General features: G+C 40.2%; 1 protein-coding gene across 1 annotated transcript in view; it reads right to left on the bottom strand.

The window, feature by feature from the left end:
- Positions 1-25126, bottom strand: part of APPBP2 (amyloid beta precursor protein binding protein 2) — a 60188-nt gene that overhangs the window by 13375 nt on the left and 21687 nt on the right. Inside the window, exons 4-9 of the mRNA XM_060203893.1 lie at positions 14647-14770; positions 5335-5503; positions 3979-4068; positions 2949-3016; positions 2764-2869; positions 1806-1930 (exon numbers count right to left, since the gene is read on the bottom strand). Coding sequence (XP_060059876.1) covers positions 1806-1930; positions 2764-2869; positions 2949-3016; positions 3979-4068; positions 5335-5503; positions 14647-14770 — 682 coding nt within the window. The remainder of the gene's footprint in view (positions 1-1805; positions 1931-2763; positions 2870-2948; positions 3017-3978; positions 4069-5334; positions 5504-14646; positions 14771-25126) is intronic.

Here is a 25126-nt window from a genome sequence, read left to right as displayed (position 1 = left end):
GTGGCTTGAACCTGGGCCATAAACCCTACACTTTCGGGGGGGGGGGGGACGACTAGATTTTTAAAAAATAATTTACAGATTATTGTTTGTTTTAAATTTTCAACTGCTGGTAGAGCTTAAAAAACAGATTGTTATTATGCAATGTTCAACACAATCTTCCATTGTACTACTTCTCTGACCTCATCTACCATTTTCAGAAGTAGCCTTTTCCTTCCAGCTCCACAAGTTGTTTTCTGAACACGCAAAGTATATTCTCACCTAGAATTCTTACACTTGCTTTCCTGTCTTTCTGGAATGCTCTCCCCTGACTATCCACATGGCTCGATCACTCCTCAATATAAAGGGAATTTATAACAGCATGCTAATATCTGAGTCCCCCCCCACCCTGGGTAATGATTTACGGTAAATCCAGTTGTTATTAGTACATGTATGAAATTTCTGTTTTCTGCAAACCATTCTCACCCCCAGCCTAGGTTCTTCTCCACCATCATGCACCAGGACCTGAAAGTCCCCCCCACCCCCCACAGGCCTTTCCTGTGCTGCAATACCCCAAACCCAGTCCAAGTTCTACTTTGTGTTTCCCCTTTCTGTTCTTATTTTCCAACGTCTGTCCATGAATGAAATCATCCCATATTCATCCCTCTTTCTGATTTATCTCACATCACATAATTCCTTCAAGCTCCATACAAAATGAGGCAAAGAAGGTGAATTCATCATTCTTAGCAGGTGTGTGTGTGTGTCAACTTGCTCAGCCACTCATCTGTTGTTGGACACCTGGGTTGCTTCCAGGTTTTGGCTGTTACAAATAATGCTGCTTCTCCACACTCCAAGTCTACTCTTTCACTTTTCTTATGGTGTCTTGATCTTGGTATCATGTAAAGTTTTAATTCTAATTCACAGATTGCTGTGGATTAAATGCCTGTCTACTGAAATCAGGATTGTCGCTAAACTCTGGTAAGAAAAACTTACAGTCTTCCTACTACTTCAGAGCAGTTATACCACACATTTATGTCTGTTATTGGCCCTTGAGGATTTCTACACTATTTTTCAATCTAGGGCATTCTATTTTGCTTTCATTTAATTGCCACCAGGGTTACTGCTGGGGCTTGGTGCCTGCATGATGAATGCACTGCTCCTGACGTTTGTTTTTCCTGTTTCTTTCTTTCTTTCTTTTTTTTTTGTTATTTGTTTGTTTTTTTAAGATATGATAGATATCAAGAAGCGAGGTGCACTACTGCCTAGTCCCCAGACACTTTCTATGTTTCATTCTTCCATAGTTCCACATGTTATCAAGAAGTTTTTTTAATTTACATCTTCCATTTAGTCAGAAGCTACTTATTACTCAAAGAAAAACTACTGAAGGGAAAATGAAGACAAATCATAATTCTTTTTCAAACAGACGGAGAAGGAAGAGAGAGAGAAAGAAAGAGGAAGTGAGTGTGTATGCGTGTATGAAAGAGACCACAGCATCAAAGATTTCTTCAGTTCAGGGAGTGCCAGGCTCAAATCTGGACTGCACAAATGGCAAGGCAGCATACTGTCCAAGTGAGGTATATTGTTGGCTTGACAAGTCTATTCTGCTGAAGAAGTGTAAGTCACAGTATTAACGTCTAAATGAACGTCCTATAAAGTGATATGATATTTAAGACTTTAAGAAGACTTTAGGCATCTTATTAAAGGTCTAGGAAGAAAACCTAGCTTAAAATAACACTAGAATACTTTTGTATTAGCAAAAATAAATAAATAACAGTAACATTTAGCTCAACAAAAAAGACTCTTAGAGTGGATTGTCAAAAAGAACTTACAGTGCATTGTCAAATTTCCCAGAGCTATACTGGTGAACGTAAGAAGAATAAGCCAAGTCTTCATGAGCTGTTGCTACATGGATATTTTTGCCACCAAACACTGACTGCCGAATATCAAGGGCTGCCTGAAAAAATCATGAAAATATTTAATAAAATTATAAATCCTTATGAAACCGCCACCAATTTAAACATACCAGTAATTTATGTATTCAGTAAAACCTAATCCATCAGTTTTGAAGCAAAAAAAAGTCCTGACGTATTTAAATTGCAATAGACACAGATGTCACCTAGTATTCTGAACACTAAGTTACTTAAAGGAAATAGCTTAGTAATAAAATCACTAATATGTCTTGGGAAGCTCATTGGTGTTTTCTTTTCCCCTATACTCTTCAGAAGTAAACTATAAAATCAAAGAATCTAATGTCTGAAACATGGCATAATACATTATTTACCTAACAATGACCACAATGAGGCCTAAAGTAGTTGTTATCCACCCTTTTTTTTAACTATCAAAACTACAAAGAAACTACAATTACACTCATTAATCCATTATAAACAGAAACATACTCTTAGTAATATGATCTGTAAACCAATAACTCTTCCCAGATGACACGCTTTACTAAAACATTAAGTTTAAACTTACTGGTATTGTTAAGGGGTTTAAGAGACTTAAAGAATGGTTTATAGGAGCCAGGCGGTAGAGCAGCTGGTTAAGAGCACTTGTTACCATGCACAAAGAACCAGGTTCAAGCTCCTGGTCCCCACCTGCAGGTGGAAAGCTTCACAAGCAGTGAAGCTGCAGGTGTCACTGTCTCTCCTTGTCTAGCTGTCTTCCCTCTCAATTTCTCTGTCCTATCATATTCAAGTTTTTTAAAAAGTGCAACTTTTTATACTGCAAACAAATACAAGACAATAAGTCAATTTAGGTTTGGGGGGGAAGCTGTAATAAATAACATACCTGATAAATTGCCACAGACTGACAGATATTATCTACATTGAGTAAGTAGAACCCATAATCTAACAATGTATCAGAATATTTTGGGTGTTTAGATCCAAAATGATCCCTATAAAAAGACAGAAAATTATTAGTATATAAAGTAGAGAGAAAATCTGAAATGATATTTTTAAATTACAATTACCTACCGTGCCAGATACACTGCATGTTTAATTAACTGCTCTGCTTTCTTAAATTCACGTTTTACAACACAAGCCTAAAAATAAAGTAAGAAACTGTTATAAAATGTCAATTAGTATGCTAAAATAAGGACACTATATATTCAGACTATATAGGCCAAAAAGGTAAAAAGAAAACATATTCCTTTTTTTGCCTTCAGGGTTATTTCTAGGGCTTGGTGCCTGCACTACGAATCCACTGCTCCAGGAAGCCATTTCCCCCCTTTTGTTGCCACTGTTATTATTATTGTTTTTATTGCTGTCATTGTTGTTGGATAGGACAGAGAGAAACCGAGAGAAGGAAGACAGAGAAGGGGAGAGAAAGACAGACACCTGCAGATCCCCCTCACAAAATGTCTGTGAGTTGACCCCCCCTTCAGGTGGGGGGCCAGGGGCTCGAACTGGGATCCCTGAGACAGTCCTTGAGCTTTGCAACATGTGCAAATTAGGGCCAGCAAATTAGCTCACCTGGATAGTGTGCTTGCTTTGTCATGCACACTACCCAGGTTTGAGCCCTGTGGTCTCTACCATAGGAAGCTTAGGTACTGTGGTATCAATCTCTCCCCCATCTGTCTCACTCTCTATATGAAAAAAGTCAGTTAAGAATGGTGAAGCCACAGGGATGATAATAAAAATTTAGCAATGCCCACGTGGATAGTCTCCCTCCCTTCCTTCCTTCCTGCCTTCAAGGGTAGATGTACAGAGAAACTGGGAAGTAGGGGGAGAGACCTGCTGCACTGTTTCACTGTTTATGAAGTTTCACCCCTGCAGGCACAGACCAGGGGCTTAAACCAGGGTCCTTGACTACTGGGTATGCCACCACCCACCTATGTGAGACAGTTTTAGATACTGAATTTCTAAAACAAAGCACAGAAACTTAACAGCACTTGGAAGTTCATGGAGCATATAATACCTAAATTGTTAAGTAATAGGCTGTTTGAAAAAATATAAAAATTGTTAAATTCTGTAACTGATTTAATATTTTTTACATAATATTTACCTTAGAAGCTTGTCTTAATACATCCACCACAACTTTGACTGGTAAGCCCACTGTGATTTCTTTCATAGCTTCAATGCACCATTTGTATGCCTAAAATTAAAAAAATTGTGATAAATTGTGAATTTCTCATGTAAATGTTCCAGCATTTCAAAAATAAAACACACAAGAATAGTCTTTTTTTTCTTTTTTTAATATTTATTTATTTATTTATTTCCTTTTTGTTGCCCTTGTTGTTTTATTGTTGTAATTATTGTTCTCGTCATTGTTGGATAGGACAGAGAGAGATGGAGAGAGAAGGGGAAGACAGAGAGGGGGAGAGAAAGACAGACACCTGCAGACCTGCTTCACTGCTTGTGAAGTGACTCCCCTGCAGGTGGGGAGCCGGGGGCTTAAACCGGGATCCTTAAGCTGGTCCTTGTGCTTTGCACTATCTGTGTCACCGCTTGTGAAGCGAATCCCAAAAAATAGTCTTTACACTAAAATTTTCCTCTAATATGTTTTCTTGAAAGCGTGTAAATTTATTTACATTTGGAGGATTACATGATCTATATTCAGGACACCGGAGCCATATTCCCTTTTGGCCCAAATGTCTACATATACCGTTCCCTTCCTCTTAGAACACATCTTTTCCTTCCTCTAGCCCTTCAATAATTGACATAACTTGACTTTCAGGTTTCAGCCCTATTAGATTTTCAGTATTTTCCTTCTCTTACTGTAGCACTTAATATTTTATCTTAATTGCCTGTTTTGTAGAGTGCTTACCAACTATTATTCTAACCACTCTGTGTACTAAAACAACAGCCCTGTAAGATATAAACATTATGGGAAACTGAGGCACTGATAAGTATACTTATACTTAAGGTACTGACACTTATGTCAGGCGATACACTAGCATGTAGATATCTAGTGGGAAACAAAACAGTTTGAGAATGGGAAAAGAAAGCAAAATAAATTATTCTGGATGCCAGAATTGCTTCAAAGAAACTAAATAATATTACAAATGGATCTCAAGTAATGGGGGGGGGATTAGAATACATTATTAGAATACAAATTTAAAAGTAAATGCAGGCAGTAGCACAGTGGGTTAAGTGCAGGTAGCACAAAGTGCAAGGAGGCCATAAACATTGGAATCTCATGATAGCCAAATATCCTGTGAAACGTGGTGATAGAAAAAAAAAATCTCATCTCACAGAATTCTACTCATTTTTACTGCTTTTAAATATTCCATTACAAATGTATGATACGTTGGGGGGGACTACTATATGGAAATAAGGTAAAAAACAAATGAGAGATTATTTGATTTACCACATTTTTAGGTATTTACTAGTCACACATAAATACTTTTAAAACACTTACCTCATCATAGTGACTTTTTGCAAACAAGAGTGCACACAGTTCTCCATAGAGTGCAGCTTTGTTTGCTTGCTGACCATGTTTTGAGAGTTTGTCCATATATGTTTGAGCTAACTTAAATGTTTCTTCTCCCAAATGATATTTGCAGTTTCCATTTCGTACATGAAGCAATCTGTAAAAGCACAAATAACATGCCTGTATTTTTTTATAGGTCTAGCATGATAGATGTAAACGCTCTTTTTTTTTAAAATTTATTTCTTTATTGGGGAATTAATGTTTTACATTCAACAGTAAATACAATAGTTTGTACATGCATAACATTCCCCAGATTCCCATATAACAATACAACCCCCACTATGTCATTTATCATCCTTCATGGACCTGTATTCTCCCCACCCATCCACCCCAGAGTCTTTTACTTTGGTGCGATATGCCAATTACATTTCAGGTTCTACTTGTGTTTTCGTTTCTGATCTTGTTTTCAACTTCTGCCTGAGAGTGAGATCATCCCATATTTATCCTTCTGTTTCTGACTTACTAGATGTGAAGGCTCTTATATATCACTATGTAGCTATAACCCAAACAACTGGAGGTAGTTAGATACAAGAAATATGGCAGCACTGGAAACCAACTGTTTAGCCCAAAATAGAATTCAGTGATGCATATAGAAAATTTTCTTCCCAGAAGGTTACCCATGATGAAAATCATCCAAATATAATTCTTTATTATTACTATTTTATTTTTATTTATTATTGGATAGAAACAGAAAGAAATTGAGAGGGGAAGTGGAGATAGAGAAGGAGAGAGACAGAGAGACACCTGCAGCTCTGCTTCACCACTTGTGAAGCTTTCCCCCTGCAGGTGGGGACAACTATAATTCTTTAGCTGTTCTAAATACTTTCTATCTTGTATATTCAAAATACATTACACTTAGAAGATAACATTTGCTCATTTCATTTCAAATACAAAATACAGATTCATAACAATTTGGAAGGCCAGAGAGATAGTGCAGTGATAAGCTCTGGGATTTGCATACAAAAGATATCAGACTTGATTCCTGGCACCAACAGTCAGAGCTGAGCAGTGCTCTAGTAAAAATAAATAAATAAATAATAATATATATTTTTAATTAATAATAATAAATCTGGGAAGTAATTTTTAAAAACCCAAATGGAGTATCTTTCTTTTCTAAGATTGTATATATGGGGTGAGTGGTAATACACCTGGTTAAACACACATGTTAGTTACCAAGAGCCAAAGACCAGTCTTTGAGTCTCCACTCCCTACCTGCAGAGGGGAAGCTTCACAAACAGTGAAGCAAGTACTGCATGTACATTTCACCATACCCCCCCTTCTCTCTCTCCTTCTCATCCCTTTCAACTTATCTGTCTTATCAAATAAAGGGGGGGAAAGACTTCATTAAAAAATTTTTTTTTAATTATCTTTATTTATTTATTGGATAGAGACAGCCAGAAATCAAGAGGGAATGGGTAGATAGAGAGGAAGAGAGACAGAGAGACACCTGCAGCACTGCTTCACCCCTTGTGAAGCTTTCCCCCTGCGGGTGGGGCCCAGGGACTTGAACCTGGGTACTAGCGCATTGTAACATGTGTGCTCAACCAGGTACGCTACCACCTGGCCCCAAGACTTCATTTATTAATGAGAGATAGGAGGAGTGAGAGAAGAGCATCACTTTGGTACATGTGTTGCTGGGGATTGATTCATCACAAGCAGTGAAGCAGGTCTTCAGGTGTCTTTCTCTCCCTCTTTCTGTCTACCCTACCTCTCTCCATTTCTCTCTGCCCTATCCAATAATATCAATAACAACAATAATAATAACCACAACAATAATAAAACAACAAGGGCAACAAAAGGGGAAAAAATAGCCTCCAGCAGTAGATTTTTGGTGCAGGCACTGAGCCCCAGCAATAACCCTGGAGGCAAAAAAAAAAGGTATCTGAAATATGTTTACTGTGGTAAGGAACTGACTTAAAAAAGATTTTTTAAAAATTTTATTTATTTACTTTCCCTTTTGTTGTCCTTGTTTTTATTGTTGTAGTTATTATTGTTGTCATTGTTAGATAGGACAAAGAGAAATGAAGAGAGGAGGGGAAGACAGAGAGGAGGAGAGAAAGATAGAAGACACCTGCAGACTCAAACTGGGATCCTTACGCCAGTCCTTGTGCTTTGCACCACATGCGCTTAACCGGCTGTGCTATACTACCCAACTCCCGATTTTTAATTTTTAACTTTCATTCACTAAAAATTTAATAGTCACATATGGTTGGTTAATGGTTAGCATATTGGTCAGTGCTACTCTAAATGAAAATTGCTTTGGCTCAAGTACACAGAATCAATTAGGGGGCTAGGCAGTGGCACTGCAGGTTAAGCGCACATGGTGTGAAGCGTAAGGACAGGCATAAGGATCCCGGTTCAAGCCCCTGGCTCCCCACCTGTAGGGGGGTGGCTTCACAAGTGATGAAGCAGGTCTGTAGGTGTCTAACTTTCTCTCCCTCTGTCTATCTTCCCCATCTCTATTGATTTTCTCTGTCCTATCCAACAATGACAGTAATAACAACAACATCAACGATAAACAACAAGGGCAACGAAAGGGGAAAAATAGCCTCTGTGAGTGGTAGATTCGTAGTACAGGTACCAAATCCCAGCGATAACCCTGGAGACAAAAATAAAATAAAAAAGGATCAATTGTAGTGAGTGAAGAGTGGAAGCAACCAGGAAAAACCATTCTCTCAGAAGAAAAACTAGGAAAAAAATAATTGCAGGTCAGAGAGATATTTCACTAGGAAGAACACTTGCACAGCACCACATGGGAGGGGCTTGGGTGCTGGAGAGTCTTCCCTTTATGTGTTACTCTAGCTGAATGAAAAAATGGCCTGGAAGGGTGAAATCACATGTCCACCAATTCCTTAGCAACATACACATACAGGGAGAAGAAAACTAAGAGGAATTAGTATCAGAAATAGATTTGATAGCTAACCAAATGGCTGACTAACAAAAAGTTTAAGTTCTAGCAGAGTTTTTATAAAAGTAGAGATTAAAAAGAACAGTATTCACATTCACTTCTCATTTCTACAATACAAAGAATTTCATTTCCAATAAGCTTCACTGTAATACTCCCCCTAAAATGAGTTTCTGGAAATTATTTACTAATTTGAATATGACAAGACTATCAAACTCAGTATTTATGCCAGAAAAGCGTGATTTGATATATTCTACAGTCCCTGTCAGGTTGTCTACTGAAACAAAAGTGCAAATTAAACATATGGAGTTTTAGGGTCTGTGTGTCCATCTGGGCTGACACTAAGCAGCCTACATGATCCAACGAACTTTTGTTCCAATTGAAGATACAATTTTGCTTCATCAGCCTAATGAAAAGGCAAGTTCTCAAGGTTCTCCAAATGTGGATGAAGAAACCTAGTTCCTGGCCTAGGGAGACATCAGAGCAGTTACGCAAAATACTACCATACCTGAGACTCTTGAGGTCCCAGGTTTAGTCCCTGGGCTGCGGAAGTATCTTAGTGGTAGAGCATAGGTCTTGCAAGTCTGAGACTCTACTTTCACTCCCTTGCACTATATACAGCAGAAATGAGCAGTGCTTTGACTTTTCTCTCTCACTCTCATAAAAATAAAGGGACCCAATTGGTGGCACACCTGGCTAAGCACACACATTAGCATGCACAAGGACCTGAGTTTGAGTCCCTGCTCCCCACCTGAAGAAAAGCTCTATATGCAGTGACAGAGGTCTGCACATCTCTCTCAATCCCCCACCTGCCCTCCCTTCCTTCAAAATCTCTCCATCTTATTTAATAGATAAGATACATATAGGAAAGAAAACACACACCCACACTGAGAAAGGGAGGGAAGGAGAGGGAGAGAGAGAGAAAGGGATAGTCCCTCAAATTCCATGTAAAAGTTTAGTCTGCCAATTCTACAAAGATACATAGGCAGAAAAGAGAAAGAAAGGTGACAGATTATTTTTGTCAACACTACAAAAGACCTGCATTTGAGCCCCCCGGTCACCATTTGCAGGGGGAAAGCTTTGCGAGTGGTGAAGCAGTGTTGCAGATGCCTCTCTGTCTCTTACCATCTCTATCACTCTCTCCCCTCTCAATTATGGCCGTCTCTACCCAATAAATAAATGAATGAATAAAGAGAAAAAAGGAATGTCTTATCTTAAACCAACAATGACTTCATATCAAACAATTAACACTACAGCTGTGAAAGGGTTTAAATTATCACTAAAATAACAAAGGAAATATGACTCTTCATCCCACAAAAATAAAGGATTGTAAGTACAGTAAACTAAATAGACTTGGAATAATTTACAAGAAGTTAATTTTATAAACTTTTTTTAAAATCTTGTTAAAACATCTTTTTTTTCTTTACTGTCGCTAGGGCTCAGTGCCTGCACTACAAATCCGCCATGACCATCTTTTTTTTTTTTTTTCTTAATTTTTTTTTGTATTTATTTTCCCTTTTGTTGCCCTTGTTTTATTGTTGTAGTTATTATTGTTGTCGTTGTTGGATAGGACAGAGAGAAATGGAGAGAGGGAGGGGAAGACAGAGAGGAGGAGAGAAAGATAGACACCTGCAGACCTGCTTCACCGCCTGTGAAGGGAACCCCTGCAGGTGGGGAGCCAGGGGCTTGAACCGGGATCCTAACGCAAGTCCTTGAGCTGCACCTGCTGCGCTACCGCCCAGCAACAACCCTGGAGGCAAACAACAACAAAAATCCTAAGAACAAAAAAAACAACAACTGGACAACAGAATGTTACAGGCAAAAAATAAAACAAAATCAGGACAGTGAAAACAAAGAATTGCTTCTACATCTGTTTAGCTTTTCTTTAAATACATCTGTTTAAAAACATTATTTTAAAAATAAAACATGGATAGCTAGAGGGAGATTTTATTAGGTAGGGTGACTCCCTTGCCATGCACACAGTTCAGGTTCAAACCCTGGAAGGTACCATGGCACTGGGAGAAACTCTGGTGGTGGGGTGTGTGTGTACTATGTACATGTGTGCTCATGTGCCTGCCTGCCTATCAGTCTCTCAACCTGAATGACAAAACAACTGGGGAACAGAGAAATTATGCCTGCTCTGAAAAATAAACCTTTTAAAAAGTTCAATGCTAATTTTCTTTTTTTTTATATTTATTTATTTAATATTTATTTATTCCCTTTTGTTGCCCTAGTTGTTTTATTGTTGTAGTTATTATTGTTGTCATCGTTGTTGGATAGGACAGAGAGAAATGGAGAGAGGAGGGGAAGACAGAGAGAGGGAGAGAAAGATAGACACCTACAGACCTGCTTCACCGCCTGTGAAGCGATGGCCCTGTAGGTGGGGAGCCAGGGGCTTGAACCTGGATCCTTAGCCGGTCCTTGCGCTTTGCGCCATGTGCACTTAACCCACTGCGCTACCGCCTGACTCCTTCAATGCTAATTTTCTTCCGTACAATTCTACATATGTAAACAAAGCAGGTATAAAGATAGGGGAGATAAAAATAATAATTCTGGGAGTCGGGCTGTAGCGCAGTGGGTTAAGCGCAGGTGGCGCAAAGCACAAGGACCGGCATAAGGATCCCGGTTCGAACCCCGGCTCCCCACCTGCAGGGGAGTCGCTTCACAGGAGGTGAAGCAGGTCTGCAGGTGTCTATCTTTCTCTCCTCCTCTCTGTCTTCCCCTCCTCTCTCCATTTCTCTCTGTCCTATCCAACAACGACGACAACAATAATAATAACTACAACAATAAAAAACAACAAGGGCAACAAAAGGGAACAAATAAATATTATTTAAAAAATTATAAAAAAATTAAAAAAATAATAATAATTCTAAAGACTGAAGTTCTGAAATCACAGGTTCAACCCCCTGCATCACCATAAGCCAGAGCTGAGCGCTAAGTACTGCTCTGGTTAAAAGAAGAAGAAAAGAAGAAGAGGAGGAGGAGAGAAAAGAAAAAAGGTTATTTTTTTTTTCTTACCATTCTGTGTCTACTCATAGTTCCTGATACATACAAAACTTCCAGTAAATATGTTTAATGAATGAACAAACAAGTTCTATGGCAAACCAAAAAGATGTATAAATTACAGTTTGGTTCCTAATACTCAAATCTAAGCTGCTTACAGAAAGTTAATTATATTTTGGAAATGAAAGACAGTACAGACTAGTGAAACGACATAAAAATATTACTCAGGGGGCTGGATGGTAGTGCACCCAGTACCTGGGTCCAAGCCCCCCAACCCCCGTCACCTACAAGGGGTGCTTCACGAGCAGTAAAGTAGTTCTGCAGGTGTTTCTCTTTCCCTCTCCCTTGCTCCTTTCAAGTTTTCTCTGTCCTATCCAATAAAAAAGTAGAAGGGATGGATTCCCCCACAGACAATATGGGCCAAGACCTCTAATAGATCCCTCTCTCCCCCATCACTGATCACTTCCATCAGAAACATCACCATAAAACCTCTTGTGGGCCTCTCAAGGACCCTACCCTCATCATAAAGTAGCAATGGTAGGGATTGCCCCACTCTCCAAAGGAAGGCTGGGCCAGCATACTCTAGCCACTCGAGGAAGCCACTCGAGGAGTGCAACCTAGAATATTCCCAGCTGTGACCATGAACTATGGGATCAAACTGACAAGAGACTCAAAGGTTACACAGGATCCAGTGCCAAATGTGAATATATATGGGCCTTGGGTCAAATTAATGGGGTAAACAGTTAATTGTATTTTCTTTGAATTTGGTAGCTACATTACCCTAACCCTGTTTTCTAGTTCTATTCTCATCTCTCACACCATCCCCCCGGACAATAATTTTAATTCACCTGCATGTTAGCTATCAAGCTCAGACAAAAATTACTAAAGTCATAGACTCCTAGGAACATATCTAAAATAGACTTCCTAGCTTCTTTCTAACCCAGGATCCCTGTTCTATTTCTGCTTTTTGGTCCCTGTTTATTAAACACTTACCCTATTTTATATCTTACTGCCTTTCAGCCATCAAGTTGCACATGAGACTAAAATCCCATCCTGACCTCTCTGGAAAGATAATCTCACCAATGTGTCCTGGAATCTCACCTCTCCACAGCCTACCTCACTAGGGATAGAAACAGGCTGGGGATATGGATTGACCTGTCAATGCCCATGTCTAGCAGAATCCAAAATTCCTACCTTTTGCACCCCAAAAAGAACCTTGGTCTATACTCCAAGGGGTAGAATTGTTAGATGAAGATGACTAGAGGGCTCTGAACTCCAATTCCATCAGGACTTGGAGAGAGAAGAGGAAAAAGGAAGAAAATTTGGAAGTAGTTATAGGTATAGATGTGACACAGAAAAGAAGGCAAAACCATAGAAAAATTGAACAAATATATATATATATATGAATATAGATAGATAGTCAAGGAAATAATAGTCAACCTATATCTGTGACCTTTGGAGAACGCAATTTCCAATGGAGGGAATGGTGATAAAGAACTCTGGTAGTGGGAACCGTGTAGAATTATACCCTTGTTATCCCATAATTTTGTAAATCATTATTAAATCACTAATATAAAAAACAGTGGGCAGTAGCACAGTGGGTCAAGCGCACATGGATCCTGGTTTGAGCTCTTGGCCCCCCCACCTGTGGGGGGGGTCCCTTCACAAGCAGTGAAGCAGGTCTGCAGGTGTCTTTCTCTTTCCCTCTCTGTCTTCCCTTCCTTTCCCGATTTCTCTCTGTCCTATCCAACAACGACAGCAATGACAACAACAATAACACAATGATAAACAACAAGGGCAAAAAAGGGGGGGGGATGGCCTCCAGGAGCAGTGAATTCAAAGTGCAGGCACCAAGCCCCAGCGATAACCCTGGAGGCAAAAAATAAACATAAACAAGATTGACTTAAAAAAAGAGAGAGAAAGAAAAAAAAAAGGGAAAGGAAAAAATGGCCACCAGGGACTGGATTTCTAGTGCCAGCATGGAGCCCCAATGATTTTTCTTAGTTGCAAGAAAAAATTAAAATAAAATAAAATAATAAATACGTATTACTTAGGTATATTCTAATGTTGGAGTTCTGCTTAAAAGAGCTAAAACTATAAAAATCATTAAGTCATGGCTGAATAGGGGGCTAGAAAGCTGGGTCAAGGAAGAGAGTAGCTCCCAAATCTGGGAAAAGTATATAAATATTGTTGACTATAAACCCCATAGATTTGATCTGGGGCCCATATTCAGCATCGGAGCCTATGTAATCTCTACATCCCTGTACGTCCATACTTGCATTTTGTGGCCATCAGTAGGAACATTCCAAGTTGCACCATCAACTTCCCAGACAATAACCTGGGTCCACCTACATATCAGATGTCAGGCTCAGGCAAAAACTAATAAAGTTATGGGGCCCATGGAATATACCTAAAATAGACCTACTAGCTATTTCCAAAACGGACACCCAAACCTTCATCTGTAACACTCCAACCTTTAAGTTCATGATTAATCAACAATTTGTATGGCTTTATATGTTAACTCTTTTTCAGTCACCAGGTTCCAGATACTACCATGATGCCAACTGGACTTCCCTGGACAGACGACCCCACCAATGTGTCCTGGAGCCCCGATTCCCCAGAGCCCCACCCCACTAGGGAATGAGAGAGACAGGCTGGGAGTATGGATCGACCTGTCAACGCCCATGTTCAGCGGGGAAGCAATTACAGAAGCCAAACCTTCCACCTTCTGCACCCCATAATGAACCTGGGTTCATACTCCCAGAGGGTTAAAGAATAGGAAAACTGGGAGTCGGGCGGTAGCACAGCGGGTTAAGCACAGTTGGGTAAAGCGCAAGGACTGGAGAAAGGATCTGGGTTCAAGTCCCCTGCTTCCCACCTGCGGGAGAGTCGCTTCACAGGCGGTGAAGCAGGTCTACAGGTGTCTATCTTTCTCTCCCCCTGTCTTCCCCTCCTCTCTCCATTTCTTGCTGTCCTATCTAACAACATAAATAACAACAACAACAACAAACAAGGGCAACAAAAGGGAAAATAAATAAATAAATATTTAAAAAATAATAATAAAAAAAGAATAGGAAAGCTATCAGGGGAGGGGTTGGGATACGGAGCTCTTCTGGTGGGAATCGTATCCCTCCTATTCTATGTTCTTGTCAGTGTTCCATTTATATATATATATATATATATATATATATAGAGAGAGAGAGAGAGAGAGAGAGAGAGAGAGACAGACAGAGAGAGAGACAGACAGAGAGAGAGGGAGAGAGAGGGAGAGAGAGAGAGTGAGCAAGCAAGCCACTAAGTACCAATACAGGATTTCAAGTGTTCCAGCTTACCTCACACAACATTCTACTGCACGGAACCAGTGAAGCATCTCATCATGCAGTGTACACAACTGGAGGCAAGACAGAAAGACTTTCTCAGCATCACTGTACCAGCCTGCATCTGAAAGAAAGCCACCTAAAGGAAAAGAAAACCCAGTCATTTGAGACATTTTGTCAATCACTAGAAAGCAACAACAACACACTAAATGTGAAGCCAAACTCTTTGATCTAGGAGAATTATTTCATTGAAAGGCTCAAAGTTGGGATCTTGAACAAGGAGTAGAGTTTCACCTCTCTAAGAATACTCTATGGTCCATGCCGACGTTTTCTAGGCACTATATTAAATGATTCTAATATTTTCATTTTGCAATGTATAAAATACTTTCAGCTTCTTCATATTCAATCCCAATGACAAAATAAACTTATTTTTCTTTGTATATATAGTAGCATATCCAAGGACAAAAAATTAAGAGAAGTAGAGTTGATTGCTTATATCTCTCTCTCTTTTTTTCTTTTAAAGGAAATTAAGAAACAATCTGAAGTTGGTCTATTGCACCAAAGTAAAAGACTCTGGGGGTGTGGGGGAGGTTCAGGTGCTGGAACATGATTGCAGAGGTGGACCTAGCGGGGGTTGTACCGTTATGTGGAAATGTTACACATGTACAAACTATTCTATTTTTTTTTTTTTTTTTTTGCCTCCAAGATTATCATTGGGGTTTGGTGCCTGCACTAGGAATCCACTGCTCCTGGAGGCCACTCTTTCCCCTTTGTTGCCCTTGTTGTTTATCATTGTTATTGTTATTGGATAGGACAGAGAGAAATGGAAAGAGGAAGGGAAGACAGAGAGGGGGAGAGAAAGACAAGACATCATAGATGTGAGGGCGATCTGGCTGCGACATCTGTCACCCCATTGATGGCCAGGGTTGATTCAGCCGATCTGGCTAGTTAGGCAGGTGTCCTCTTACTCCCTCACTGCTCCATGTGTGTCCCTCCCCAAGCTGCGCGCTCTGTCGAAGAGGACGGCCTTCCCCGAATAGATACGGACCCCTGCTAGAGAATAGAGTGCTCCCCTGCTAGAACCTCCGAACCTCCAAATAAGCTCTCAAGACACCTGCAGACCTGCTTCATCGCCTGTGAAGCACCCCCCCTGCAGGTGGCGGAAGCTGGGAGCTCGAGCCAGGATCATTACGCTGTTCCTTTTGCTTTGCGCCACCTGCCCTTAACACATTGCATTACTGCCTGGCCCCCAACCAGATCTTTCTAACTGCCACCAGGGTTATCACTGGGGGCTCGATGCCTGCACTACAAATCCACCTTTTCTCCTAGCCATTTTTTCCTTATTTTTTCCCTTTTTTTCTTTTCCTTTCTATTATATTTCATAGGACAGTGAGAAATTGAGAGGGGAGGGAAGATAAAGAGGGAGAGAGAAAGACACCTGCAGACCTGCTTCACAACCTGTGAAGCTTTACCCCTGCAGGTGGGGAGCAGAGGCTCAAACTGAACCTGGGTCCTTGTGCGTGATGTGTGCTTAACCAGGTGCACTACCGCCCTTACTACCCAAATCTTAACATATCCTGGTGTGCTATGCTGACCTTAATTAGATGTGGGGTCATGCTGAGACTTGACATTTGAGAGGACTGGATGTAATTAATTCACTTTGCTTTTTAGGAAGATGACTTTAGCTATACTGAGGGGCAAATGAGGCAGGCAGAAGGTAAGTCTGAACTAAAACTGTAGTAGTGAGGCTAGAGAAAATAAAGGTAGGAGTTGGTTAATAGGGCTTGTAGATTAATCCGGAATGAAGGGGGATAAAGAGTAAATGTTGGGGGAGTCAGGCGGTAGTGCAGCAGGTTAAGCGCAGATGGTGCAAAGCGCAAGGACCACTGTAAGGATCTGGGTTCGAGCCCCCGGCTCCCCACCTGAAGGGAGTGTTGCTTCACAGGCAGTGAAGCAGATCTGTAGGTGTCTTATCTTTCTCTCCCCCTCTCTGTCTTCCCCTCCTCTCTCCATTTCTCTCTGTCCTATCCAACAACATCAACAACAATGATAACTACCACAATAAAAAAAACAGGGGCAACAAAAGGGAATAAATAAGTAAATAAATATTAAAAATTAAAAATAAAGAACCAATGTTGGGGTGGTAGCCCAACGGGTGAAGCACACATAGTGAGAAGCGCAAGGACCAGTGTAAGGATCCGGGTTCATTTGAGCCCCTGGCTCCCCACTTGCAGGCGGGGGTGGCTTCATAAGTAGTGAAGTAGGTCTGCAGGTCTTCCCTTCCTCTCTTGATTTCTCTCTGTCCTGTCCAACAATAACAACAACAAGGGCAAAAAATGGGAAAAATGGCCTCCAGGAGCAGTGGATTTTTTTTTAAATAATTTATTTCTTTTTTTTTTTTTTTTAATTTTTTTTTTAATTTTTAAATATTTATTTTATTTATTTATTCCCTTTTGTTGCCCTTGTTGTTTTATTGTTGTAGTTATTATTGTTGTTGTTGGATAGGACAGAGAGAAATGGAGAGAGGAGGGGAAGACAGAGAGGAGGAGAGAAAGATAGACACCTGCAGACCTGCTTCACCGCCTGTGAAGGGACTCCCCTGCAGGTGGGGAGCCGGGTTCGAACCGGGATCCTTATGCCGGTACTTGTGCTTTGCGCCACCTGCGCTTAACCCGCTGTGCTACAGCCCGACTCCCAATAATTTATTTCTTTATTGGGGAATTAATGCTTTACATTCAACAGTAAATACAATAGTTTGTACATGCATAACATTCCCCAGATTCCCATTTAACAATACAACCACCACTATTTCATTCATCATTTTTCATGGACCTGTATTCTTCCCACCCACCCACCCACCCCAGAGTCTTTTACTTTGGTGTAATACTCCAATTCCATTTCAGGTTCAACTTGTGTTTTCTTTTCTAATCTTGTTTTTCAACTTCGGCCTGAGAGTGAGATCATCCCATATTCATCCTTCTGTTTCTGACTTATTTCATTCAACATGATTTTTTCAAGGTCCATCCAAGATCGGCTAAAAACGGTGAAGTCATCATTTTTTACAGCTGAGTAGTATTCCATTGTGTATATATACCACAACTTGCTCAGCCACTCATCTGTTGTTGGACACCTGGGTTGCTTCCAGGTTTTGGCTATTACAAATTGTGCTGCCAAGAACATATGTGTACACAGATCTTTTTGGATGGATGTGTTGGGTTCCTTAGGATATATCCCCAGGAGGGGAATTGCAGGGTCATAGGGTAGGTCCGTTTCTAGCCTTCTGAGAGTTCTCCAGACTGTTCTCCACAGAGGTTGGACCAATTGACATTCCCACCAGCAGTGCAGGAGGGTTCCTTTGACCCCACACCCTCTCCAGCACTTGCTGCTGTTACCTTTTCTGATGTATGACATTCTCACAGGAGTGAAGTGATATCTCATTGTTGTCTTGATTTGCATTTCTCTGACAATCAGAGACTTGGAGCATTTTTTCATGTGTTTCTTGGCCTTTTGGATCTCTTCTGTGGTGAATATTCTGTCCAAGTCCTCCCCCCATTTTTGGATGGGGTTATTTGTTGTCTTGTTGTTGAGTCTGGCAAGCTCTTTATATATGTTGGTTATTAAACTCTTATCTGATGTATGGCATGTAAAGATCTTCTCCCATTCTGTGAGGGGTCTCTTGGTTTGGGTAGTGGTTTCTTTTGCTGTGAAGAAGCGTTTTAATTTGATGTAGTCCCATAGGTTTATACTTGCCTTAGTCTTCCTTGTAATTGGATTTGTTTCATTGAAAATGTCTTTAAAATTTATGCGGAAAAAATTTCTTCCAATATTTTCCTCTAAGTATCTGATATTTTGTGGTCTAACATCCAAGTCCTTGATCCACTTGGAATTTACTTTTGTATTTGGTGAAATACAGTGATTCAGTTTCATTCTTCTGCATGTTTCAACCCATTGTTTCCAACACCATTTGTTGAAGAGACTCTGCTTTCCCCATGTAATAGTCTGGGCCCCTTTGTCAAAGATTAGATGTCCATACGTGTGGGGCCTCATTTCTGGGCTCTCAATTCTATTCCACTGGTCAGTGTGTCTGTTCATGTTCTAGTACCAAGCAGTTTTGATGACAATGGCCCTATAATACAGTTTGAGATCTGGGAGTGTGATGCCTCCGGTTCTGTTCTTTTTTCTCAAGATTGTTTTGGCAATTCTAGGTCTTTTCTGGTTCCAAATAAACATTTGTAGCATTTGTTCTATTCTCCTAAAAAATGTGCTTGGGATCTTGATGGGGATAGCATTAAATTTGTAGATGGCTCTGGGTAATATATTCATTTTGATGATGTTAATTCTTCCAACCCATGAACATGGAATATCTTTCCACTTCTTTGTGTCTTTTTCAATTTCTTTGAGTAGTGACTCATAATTTTCAGTATACAAGTCTTTCACTTCTTTGGTTAGGTTTACTCCTAGATATTTTATTGTTTTTGTTGCTATAGAAAAAGGAACTTACTTTACCTAGGGGAAAAAAAAAAAAAAGGAACTGATTTCTGGATTTCAATTTCTTCTAACTTAGTGTTTGCATAGAGGAATGCCACTGACTTTTGAATGTTAATTTTATAGCCTGACACATTACTGTATTGCCTGATGATTTCCAAAAGCTTCTTGCTGGATTCCTTAGGTTTTTCCATGTATACTATCATGTCATCTGCAAATAAAGAGAGTTTGACTTCTTCTCTTCCAATCTGTATGCCTTTAATTCCTTGCTCCTGCCTGATTGCTATGGCAAGAACTTCCAACACTATGTTGAATAGTAATGGTGATAGTGGGCAGCCCTGTCTAGTACCTGATCTGAGGGGAAATGCTTCCAGTTTTTCACCATTGAGTATGATGTTGGCTGTAGGTTTGCTATATATAGACTCCACTATCTTCAGGAATTTTCCATCTATTCCCATTTTTTGTAGTGTTTTGATCATAAAGGGATGTTGTATTTTGTCAAAGGCTTTCTCTGCATCTATTGATATGACCATGTGGTCTTTGGTCTTGCTTTTGTTGATGTGGTGGATCACATTGATTGACTTACGTATATTAAACCAACCTTGCATGCCTGGGATAAACCCCACTTGGTCATGAGGAACAATCTTTTTGATATACTGCTGTATCCGGTTGGCTAGAATTTTGTTCAATATTTTCGCATCTATGTTCATCAGAGATATTGGTCTGTAGTTTTCTTTTTTGGTTGTGTCCCTGTCTGCTTTTGGTATCAGGGTGATGTTGGCTTCATAGAAGCTGGCAGGGCGGCAAACTATTGTATTTTACTGTTGACTGTAAACCATTAATCCTCTAATAAACTAAAAAAAAAAAAAAAGAAGAAGAAGAAGAAAAGAAAAGGAAAGAAAAGAAACAGCTTGAATGCACTAAGATCATCATTTTAAGAAAATATCATCTGGGGCCACACGGTGGTGCACTGGTTACACACACATTACCATGTGCAGGAACTGGCTTTAAGTACCATGAGCTTGAACCAAGATTCTTGTGCAGTCAGTCACATGTGTGCTCTAGCAGGTGTGCCACCACCCAGTCCCTCAAACAAACATTTTCAAGTTTACTATTATTATTATTACTACTATTATTTACCAGAGCACTGATCAGCTCTGGCTTATGGTGATGAGGGGGACTGAACCTAGGACTCTGGAGCCTGAGGCATGAGCATCTATTTGCATAACCATTATGCTATCTACCCTCTCAAACATTTTATTGGGAAAGAAATGTAGAGTTCTAACTAAACAACTGACTGGAGTAATGAGGCTAACATATATAAAAAGCAGCCAACTGAACTGGAGTTGCTATATTGCACCAAAGTAAAAGACTCTGGGTTGGGTCGGGGGGAGAGTACAGGTACTGGAAAAGGATGACAGAGGACCTTGTGGGGGGTTGCATTGCTATGTGGAAAATTGAGAAATGTTATGCATGTACGAACTATTGTATTCACTGTCAAATGTAAAACATTAATCCCCCAATAAAGGAAATAATAATAGTAATAAAGCAACCTTCCACATAGCATTCCAAGACACTGTGTGTTGTGTTGTTTATGGAGCTACTGTTTCTCCACTTCAAATCAATCCTTCTAGATTCTGCTCTAGAATGTTAAGAGCTAGAAGAGTGGAAGCAGCCTAAACCCTCAGTGACAAATGACTGGATAAAGAAGTTATGGGATCCATACTCCATGGAATAATAATATTCTGAAATAAAAAATAGAGGATACAGTATCCTTTGGGATATAACAGATGGAACTGGAGGTGATTCTGCTTAGTGATGTAAGAGGTGAAATACAATTAATAAAGGGTTTCACTCATTTAGAATCTAGAACTGAAACACACGAACTTGCAAACAAACAAACAAAAAGAACTATCTCTAAGACTTGTGTAAACTATGGTGGTTATTACTGGGAAGGTGGGAGCACAAAACTTTGGTGGTAAGTGCAGTGTAGAACAGCAACTGGTAATTATATAATCTTATGGCTCACTATTCAATCAGCAGTACAAATTTTAAAAAGTTAATTTGATGAGAGAAAGGACAGAGCACTACTCTGGTATTTGTCATATCAAATTCAAGGCTGTACATGCAACTGCTGCACTCTATCTACTGCAAACCACCACTCTGGCTGCTTTTTTTTTTTGCCACTAGGGTTATTGCTGGGGCTTTGTGCCTGCCCAATGACTTCGCTGCTCCTTGTGGCCTTTTTTTTTCCGTGAGGGAACTAGAACCTTTAAAGCACTATTCTGTTGCTCATGAAACAAGTAGGGACTGGAGGCCTGAACCCACCCAGGTCCTAGCACAAGGTAATATGTACATCTGGTAGGTGTACCACCTCTTGCCCCAATCCTTTTCTTTTAAATTGAGGACCTGAGCATTACTCAGCTTTAGTATATGCAGTGCCAGGGATTTGACATCAAACCTGGGGACTCATACATGCCAGTCCTATGTTCCACTGACATATCTCAATACAGCCCAATATTTTAAAAATTAAATGTAATACTCTACTCCTCTTCCAACTATTATTCTTTACGACTATACCCTCCCCTGGGGTGGGGGTAAACTGCCTATCTTATTTGTTTCTATCCTCGTTTCTTTAAAATCTGTGTCTGGAGGAATGAGTGATGGGGATGGGAGAAAGAAGCATGAATTTATGCCCTTCTTATTTTAATGTTGTTGGAAGTATTAAAATTGAGGCATTTGACATTTCTTTAAGTTTTTTAAAAATATGTATTTATTTGTTCCCTTTTGTTGCCCTTGTTTTTTTAATTGTTGTAGTCATTATTGTGTGGTCATTGCTGGATAGGACAGAGAGAAATGGAGAGAGGAGGGGAAGACAGAGAGGAGGAGAGAAAGACACCTGCAGACCTGCTTCACCGCCTGTGAAGTGACTCCCCTGCAGGTGGGGAGCTGGGGGCTCGAACCAGAATCCCTACGCTGGTCCTTGATCTTTGTGCCACGTGTGCTTAACCTAATGCGCTACCGCCCAACTCCCGGCATTTGACATTTCTTTCTTGGAGACTGCCTACCCGAATGTTCTCTTTCTTGTTGTTGGGTATACTTTCACTTGAATAAAAATGTTTCACATTCCACTTGAAAAGGTAAAAGTAGAATTCACTGCTCCTGGCTGCCATTTTTATCAAGTAGGACAGAGAGAAACTGAGAGAAGAATGGGAGATAGAGAAGGAAAGAGAAAGACAGACACCTGCAGATCTACTTCACCACTTGTGAAGTAACCCCTCTGAAGGTGGGGAGCCGGGGACTAGAACCAGTATCCTTGTGTGGGTCCTTGCACTCAATATGATGTGCACCACTGCCTGACCCCACATATAACTCTCAAACATAAGGTCCCCAGGATCACATATGAAGCTCTGGGTGTTGTGTCTTATTTAAAACAAAAAGGGGGGGGCAGGCAGTGGCACACCCAGTTAGGTGCACATAATAATACGCAAAAGGACCCCCACACAAGGATCTGGGTTCGAGCCCTTCCTCCTCCTGCAGCAGGGATGCTTCACAAGTGGTAAAGCAGGTCTACAGGCATTTATCTTTCTCTCTCCTCCACCCCTCTCAATTACTTTTTGTCCTATTGAATAAAATAGAAAAACAAGAAAAAAAGTGAGAAAGAGAAAGAGAGAAAGAAAGGAAGGAAGGGAAGGAAGGGTTGGAAGGAAGGAAGGAGGGAAGGAAGGAAGGAAGGAAGGAAGGAAGGAAGGAGGGAGGGAGGGAGGGAGGGAGGGAGGGAGGGAGGCAAGGAGCAGTGAATTTGTAGTGCCAGCAGCGAGTCCCAGTGATAACTCTCAAGGCAATAAATAATTAAACATAAATATGGACTGGGTGGTGGCGCACCTGGTTAAGCGCACATATTAGAGTGCACAAGGACCCAGGTTCCAGCCCCCAGTTCCCACCTGTAGGAGGAAAGCTTCACAAGTGGTGAAACAGTGCTGCAGGTGTCTCTCTCTCTCTCTCCCCCTCCTTCCTCTCCCTAACTTCCCCTTCCCACTCAATTTTTGTCTATCCATAATTAATTACTTAATTTAAAAAATAAAAATAAAAAACGGGGCCAATGGCACACTTGGTTGAGCACACATTACAGTGCACAAGGGCCCAGGTTCGAGCCCCTGGTCCCCACCTGAAAGGGGAAAGCTTTGCAAGTGATGAAGCAGGTCTGCAAGTGTCTCTCTGTTTCCCTCTCTATTTCCCCTCCTCCTCTCAATTTCTGGCTGTCTCTACCCAATAAATAAATAAAGATAAAATAAATAAATAAAAAAGCAGTAATACAAAATTTCAATTCTAGCTCTACAATATAGGTGGACCTTGAAAACATGCTTAATAGAGAACAAGCCCGTCACAAAGATTGTATACATTATATCCAGAAATATAGTCTATTTATAATACACAGATTTATCATTAAAACATAGAGAATGAAAAGGAAAAAGAAGACCTCAGCATCACTCTGGCATGTGTAATGCTAAGGACTCATGGAAACTCACGGATGCAAGTCTGATGTTCTATCCAATGCAAATATTCAGGTTGCAAAGATCACACATTTTATAATTAAAAAAATTTTTTTTAGATCTTATTTGTTGGATAGAGACAGCCAGAAAATGAAAGGGTAAGGGGAGCTAGAGAGGGAGAGAGAAAGAGAGACACCTGCAGCACTGCTTTATCACTTGCAAAGCTTTCCCCCTGGAAGTGGGGACGGGGGGCTCGAACCCGGGTCTTTGCATGATGCATTATGTCTGCTCAACCAGGTTCACTACTACGTGGCCCCACATTTTATGATTTCTTTTATGTGAATATCCAGGTAAATGCATAGACAGAAATGTACAGACAGTATACTTACAGGGCTGGAAGAAAATGAAGAGGCAAGCTAATAGATACAGGTTTCTGGAATGATGAGAATGTTCTGAAATTTACTGTAATATTCTTATAACTGATGTATTAAAAACACCTGAATCACATACATTAGTGAGCAATATTGCATGGCATGTAAATTATAAGTCAATAAACATGTCATTAAAATATTATATCCATCACGACTATTTCTGGCAAGAAGTTTTTCACATTGCAGTAATTTTTAAAACTATGAATCTGTTAGGATGTAGGACTTAATTCTAGCTCTATGATAGCTCTTCAATCTTAACCATTATACTGGATAGATTGGTAGAAATGTTTGTGGAAATGACGGGACTTTAATCAACATTAACTCTCCTCACCGGTTCCTAAATACTTTTTGGATACTAATTTTTCCCATATGTATTTTTGCATGACTTTCAAGGAATGAAGGAATATCCTTACTAGCATTCATAATACCACAAAACATTTCAGTTACAGATACTCTGTGGTGATAAAGCTTTGTTACAACTTATATTCTATATGACTATCAGAGGCAAACACTAAATGTTCTTTTTAGAAAAAGAAATGTGCTATAGCCTGGGAGGTGGTACAGTGATAAGTGGGCTTGACTTACAGATGTAAAGTCCTGAATGCGATCACTGAATATGCTAAAAATGACGTCCTTCAAATCGATGGGGTTTACAGTTAACTATATTTATATACTTTTACCATACTTGGGAGCTACTCTCTTCCCAAATACAGCTCTCTAGTCTTTTTTCCAACTATTGACACCATTTCCCCAGACAACACCTTAGGTCCACCTGCATGTTAGCTGTCAGACTCAGGAAAAAAAAAAAAACCTAGTAAAGCCATGGGCCCCTTGGAATATGCCTAAAACAGACCTACTAGCTTTTTCCAAAATGGAGGCCCCAAATCTTAATATTCAATATTCTTGCCTTTAGGTTCATGACTAGTCAACAATTTGTTCTGCCTTATATCTTAATGCTTTTTTGGCCACCAGGTTCCTGATGCTACCATGATGCCAACCGAACCTCCCTAGGCAAACAACCCTACCAATGTGTCCTGGAGCCCCGCTTCCCCTGAGCCCTGCCCCACCAGGGAAAGAAAGAGATAG

Source organism: Erinaceus europaeus, chromosome 12 (assembly GCF_950295315.1).
Source record: "Erinaceus europaeus chromosome 12, mEriEur2.1, whole genome shotgun sequence".
Taxonomy (NCBI): Eukaryota; Metazoa; Chordata; class Mammalia; order Eulipotyphla; family Erinaceidae; genus Erinaceus; species Erinaceus europaeus.
Note: the sequence above shows the minus strand (reverse complement) of the source record. Positions and strands in the feature narration are given on the sequence as shown.